At 38.1% G+C, this 6,000-nt stretch overlaps 1 protein-coding gene across 1 annotated transcript in view; it reads left to right on the top strand.

Moving 5' to 3' along the window:
• The window catches only part of LOC130583992 (protein diaphanous homolog 2-like), a gene marked incomplete at its 5' end in the record, with an annotated part of 115,118 nt that overhangs the window by 53,304 nt on the left and 55,814 nt on the right, over positions 1 to 6,000 (top strand). Inside the window, one exon of the mRNA XM_057383715.1 lies at positions 5,001 to 5,164. Within this exon, the coding sequence (XP_057239698.1) occupies positions 5,001 to 5,164 (164 nt within the window). The remainder of the gene's footprint in view (positions 1 to 5,000; positions 5,165 to 6,000) is intronic.

Here is a 6,000-nt window from a genome sequence, read left to right as displayed (position 1 = left end):
CTTTTCCAGTATAAAACAGTTCAAGACCTGTGAAGCTCTGTACCTTGGGCTGAATATTTTATAAAGTGGGCCCTCATTTATCATTTTTTGCTCCCCCAGATCTCTGGGACTTGCAGAGAAGTGAGCAGTGATCTTGATGTCCTCGTTAACAGGAAAATAAATAAAAAAGCAGCATTGAAATGATGTTGACAGAAGCTTTCTCCTGTGCATAGCAATGTGGTGGAATTGATGGAAATTGTCCTGGCATTATTGAGAAGTTTCAATGCAGCAGAGTTGGAATTGATATGATTTCTGAGAGCTGGGAGGAGGTGAATATTGAAGTAAATATTGACAGATTTTGGTGGTGTTTACCAAGATGAAAGTTTTGCAGCCATTTAGGGACAAGTCACAAAGCTTCACCTTAATTAATGAGAGCTGAATGGGGTTGTGTGATTTTGGGAGAAGGAGCAGATCACTGCCAGGGCTGTTCTTGGGTGGTTGTGATCTTTYTGTGCTTCATTTCCACCAACACAGAGACCACTGAAATCCGATTAATTGTCCAAATTCTGATAGTTCMTGATAATTCCAGGCACTAATGGAAYAAAGGAGAAGAACAGCCCTTTTTGCTCAAAGATGTCTGAGAATCAGGTGTTTTGTTCTGTGTGGTTTGTTTGGGCTTTTTGCTGAGCTCTTCTGTCAGATGCTGAGTGATGAGGTAATTTGCTTTGTAATGAGAARGAAATTCTCACACTGAGCTTTTTATGGGTGTTTTATTAGGGAATCTTTAAGCTCTTCAGAAGAACATGATTATGTGTACACAGATAAAGTGAGGCTCCTGCTATGGATCTTGGGTTGGCTTCTCATTTGGATGGAGTGAAGTGCATTGCAATGAAGATTTCTGCAATTTTTTTTTGCTATTTTTGCAAACAGGAAGAAAAGATCAGGGATATAATTGTGAAATTGTGATTCCTAATTAAGTGTGCACGCTCCAGAAGCTGCTGTGCAGTCCCAGAAATGCATTATGGATGTGCAGTGAGTGATAACATTGTTAGCATGTGTTTACAGACTGATAGCAGGTGAGAATAGAGCCATCATGGCAATGACTGAATTAAAGCTGAATTCTGCCTCCAGTTCATGAGTTGTGTTTGTGTTGCCACAGTTCAATTGTGAGGATGCTCTGTTATGAATGAGCTTGGAGATTAGAAACTGAGAGCACTTGTGCATCCTTCATTAAGAGGGCACAATGCAATCAAACTCCCTCTTCTGACACTTCAGAGGGATCTTTAGCCTGGTGATTCCTCACAATTCTGCTCTGCAGTGGAATGAATGCAGCAGATTTGAAGTGCAGGAATGCTGTTGGTRTGGTTRAAATACTTMTAGTAAATTTTCACCCTTAGTGRTAATTGTCATTAAAAATGGTTCAAMAAGTATTCGAGTTCYTGCTAGTTGTTCTTTCATATTGGTAGTGGATAAGTTTTCCTTTTCTGTTCTATCTGTATATTTTTACAGTGTGTATTTTTTAAAATTGCATTATTTTTAGAAAATAACTTAATCACATTGGGAATAGTAAATGGGTTACCTGTTTCCCTATTGTAAGCTACAAATCATTGTTGTTATTTTTTTTTTTTTAAACAGCATATCACAAAATCTGTAGAATAAGTTAGAAGTGCACCTGAAAGACTCTTGTGGAGGCAAATGTAAAGGAAATAATATGGAGAGGTCTGATGAAGCCACATTTCTGTTTTGCCGGTGATGCCGTGCTCTCTTAGCTTTGCACTGGYCATCTCTCAGCTTTTATAGTCAAGTATTGGCTTAGAATTTCCTTAAGGATGTGAAAGAAACTAAAAAAAATATGATTGTGTGGGAAAAACAAGCTTCTGAATAAAGTACTTTCTCCTAACAAGCACCTTTAGACTTGTTAGTGAAAAGATTGGTGATTTTTATTTTGGTTTAGAATGGAGAGAATGAAAACATGTTTAAAGTTTTCAAGGAGCCCTGGTTAAAGCTTCAGTGTCTGTTAAGGAAATCTGTTGGAATTAGGTGTTGCTATTATACAAAGCTGACATATTTTGGATTCCTCACTCGTTATTTTTATGAAATTATGTTGGCAAATCTGGCTCTGCTTCCCTCAGCTGCTCATTGGCCAAACCAGTCCATTCCAAGGTGATGTTTCAGGATTCTGATGTTTTAGAAGCAGAAAGGTTGGCTGAGGCACAGTCAGATTGTTACTTAACAGATAAAAAAATAACAATGTTGAAATAACAAGATATATTTCTCGAGTGTTGCTTTAAAATATCTTTGAATTTCAGCAGCAGTGTTGGGTTTTTTAGTGCTTATTGTTATTTCTTATGTGAAATTGCAACATGAGTGGAGAAGTTGGAGTTTTGTCTCCAACAATTGGCTGCAAATCTGGAGTTGGCAAAGKATTTTTCTTGTTTTCCTCAGACTTTTCAGTCATTTTCAGTATACTGATTTGGYTTTATATTATATGATGTGATTGTTTTTACAGAATCAATTTGTACTTAGATACCTTTGTATTTCTTTTTAGTACTTTTGGTGAGTTGCTCACGACAGCAATCTGCTGACTCTAAAGCAATTCATGTTTTTTTTTTCTGAAATTTTTAGACTCTGCTCAATAATTCAGTAATGTGCCATTATTACCTATTTAATGTATTCTTGCCATTAAACTTTCATTTSCTTTTGCACAGTTAAATGTCACTGAAGACTGAACTGTGCCAGGTTTATCTTGTTGAGATGAGCGACTCAACAGTCCAAGCTTGAAATTCTCATCAAGCAGCTTAAACTTGTTTTCAATAAACTGAGAATTAGGTGTTGCCATGGTGGGGTATTAGATAGGCAGATATCTTGGTTTAAAAAAAAATCTTGATTTTAGATATTAATATCCATAATTTTGTTGGTTTCTGTTTCYAAATGAACATTACAAGCTAACAGCTTTGTTCTTACACCACTGAGGTTTTAGGCAAGGAGAGGATTGCTTGGAAAAAGCTGTATTGATAAAGTTTTCAATCATTATTTTTAGAACCAGTTTTTAAATGATTGTCTATATACTTTCCATTGAGTTAAAAAGAGAAAATCCAGGTAGAATATTTGGCCCCTTTCCAATGGAGGGTATTTTCAGCTTTGTTATGTTTGCATGTAGCTTGTGCACTGACATCCAAATGCTGCAGAAATGTTATGAACACCAAATCCACCTGAATTTCCATCCTTTATTCTGCCATTTGCTGACTATTTTCTGCAGGATCACTTTTGGGTTTAGTCTAATCTCAAAAAGAAATTTTATTTTTTACGATTTCTCTGTACATCTCTGTCCCCCCTGTTCAGTTTGGGGTTTGATTGTTGTTTTGCAGAGCCTGAGGTCCCAGCACTGTGTACAATCAGCTATGGGGTGCCAGGTGAGATCCCAGTCTGGGTGTTGTTTTGATGGCCAGTTTTAATCATGACACAGTTTTATAAAGGATTTTACCTCGGTGTTTGGGATCCCCAGTGCACAACTCRATGGCAGAATGCATGTCATGTATAGCACGGGTACAATTCTTCAGAAATTCACATATCTATCTAGGATTCCCCAATAAGAAACTTCACAAATGAAGTAAAGTCCCCATATTCTAAAAAATTCCCCCCCCGGATGAGGCCAGAGCTCAATTTACACAATGTGTTCCATGGAGAAGGCTCCAACCTCCAGGTTTATGATAGCACATCCCCTGATTGAGGATGTTTGGTCTCTGCCCAGCAGAATTCCTAAACTGAGCTGGAATATCAGACTAAAGGCACCAGCACTCAGGCTAAGGGTGCAGGGGATACATAAAGGGAAATGTCTAAAAGGGTCTATAAAATATATAWAAAAAAAAAGGCAAAAATCAGCAGGCATCACGGGGAGAGGCTGAGGCAGAGCTCTGCTGGGTGAGCASTGAGAATCCACGTGGAGGAAGAGATTTGGGACCAGAAAAAGCCAAAGGGAGTGAGGCTGCAGCACTGCTGGGGTTCAGGGATAACTGCTGGGTTATTGTGGGGGTGATGTGTGCAGAAAAAACACTTTGATCAGCTGTGATTCAGCAGCAGCAGAGCTGCTTTCATCCTGGAGCAGCTGCCTTTGCCASTGATTGGTGACTTTGTGCCTTTAAACAGCCCCACACAAGAACAGAAATGTTCTTGCTTTGAGGCAAACTAATATTTCCCTTAGTAGCTTGCACCCTTCCTCTATTTGCAAAATAATTGTTCATTTTTTTTATTATTTTTTTTCATGTAGGGTAAAAAAAGTACAACATTTTTCTATTTAAAAGCATTATGTCAAACTTTTAATGATGGCTGCTGGGATGAAAGTCAATCTCAGTCTCATTTCTAAAATGAAAAAAAAGGAAAAAAAAAAMCCCAGTTCTGTTGTTCCATGATGTTTTTCTCACTAATAATTTTTCAAGGCTGTTTGTCAGGGTGGGTGGATATTTCATTTTTCTAAGTTGTGGGAAATTACAGAGTTGAGAGTGTGCCTCAAAAGGATGTGCCTGGACCAGGCAGCCCGAGGCATGAGCTGTGTGCCTGGGCAGGAGAGAGAAGACTTTCACAGAGAGGACTTTGTAATGAAAGGCAAGGAAAATGAGATGTCAGACTGGATGAATTTGTYATTTTACATATAAAATATATGTCTGTGAGGTGGGAGACATGGCTTCACTTGAACAGAGAGAGATCAGAGATTGTCACAGAAAATCAAATTGCACTGTGTGTTTTCATAGGATGCATTTGATAAAATCATTCGTGTCTTCCAATAAAAACATCCATGATATTTATAAATTTTATAGAATAAGTTGTGTTTACTAGAAAGGGATCATTCAATGGAAATGTTGGTGTGAACTTGCAGAAGTGTTGATACAGAAAAATGTCATCTTGAAGCATCACTTGCACATTTACAGCTGCACCCTTTGTGCTGATTTCTCCTTACCTGTGTACTGTTTCCTTTATTAACTGTCAGATTCCATTTGGATCATTTCCCTTAACAACCCCTCACAGCTTTGCTGAGAGTGCCCGAGAGCAGTATGAGAAGCTGTCCAACATGCACAACAACATGACTAAACTGTACGAAAATTTGGGAGAATATTTCACCTTTGACCCCAAAGCAATAAGCATAGAAGAATTCTTTGGTGACCTGAGCAACTTCAGAACTCTCTTTTTGGTGAGTAACGTCTCTAAAATATTCCATATTTCCTTACATCTTTTTTCCTTCTGAGTTTAACTCTTTCCTTCTCTATTTTTTTTTGTTATACTCAATTTTGTGTTTTGTTCCATGGCAGAAAATTGGTGAATGTTTGTAAATTATTAGTGGAAGGGGCTATTGGCAAAGTGCTTCCCTTAAACCACCCTGTGTAGCTGAATCCCTTTCTCAAATAGGTTTGATCACAAACAAGGAGCTTTTGTGTTTTTTCAGAGTTTCTGTATTTTCAGCTCTTTCCAAATGTAATCCAGCTTTGATATTTCAGCTCTAGAATGAATCAGCTTTAATGATTTTCCTTGGTTTTTGAACATGAACTATCAGTGGACAAGCCAAGTGGAAGGTTTCTTTCTGGTAGGCAAAAAGTTTTTCTAAATAGGAAACTCAAACCTAAATAGTCCTTCTGAGCTCCCAGGAAAGCATGGCTGATTTCTTGCATTCCTTTATAATTTTAGAAAGTGAACAAAATCCTCTCCCAGGTTACTCTTCAGTGTTGGGTGTGAGTAGTTCACGATCCCCACCTGATGCTGTGGTCTCTAAATTTGATCTGTCCTTTGATCTGATTTTAATCCTGATTTAACCAGTGATGCTCCAGTATCAAAGAGTGAAACCCAAAGCCTGAGAAGCTCGAGGAGACCCCTCCTTGTGCCTCAGCCATGCCCTTGTTCAGGTTCTTGTTCAGCAGCAGCAATTGTAATGAGGTCTTTGGAGAATTGCTTGACTTATTTTATTCACCAGAGCAGAACCTTGTAGAGTTTTGTGGCATAAAGATTTTTGTTTAGGGATTTAATTTTTTCCAG

The sequence above is a fragment of the Malurus melanocephalus genome, unplaced genomic scaffold (genome assembly GCF_030028575.1).
Source record: "Malurus melanocephalus ecotype Western Australia unplaced genomic scaffold, MMel_1.1 scaffold_656, whole genome shotgun sequence".
Lineage (NCBI taxonomy): Eukaryota > Metazoa > Chordata > Aves > Passeriformes > Maluridae > Malurus > Malurus melanocephalus.
This window is presented reverse-complemented; position numbering and strand designations above follow the sequence as displayed.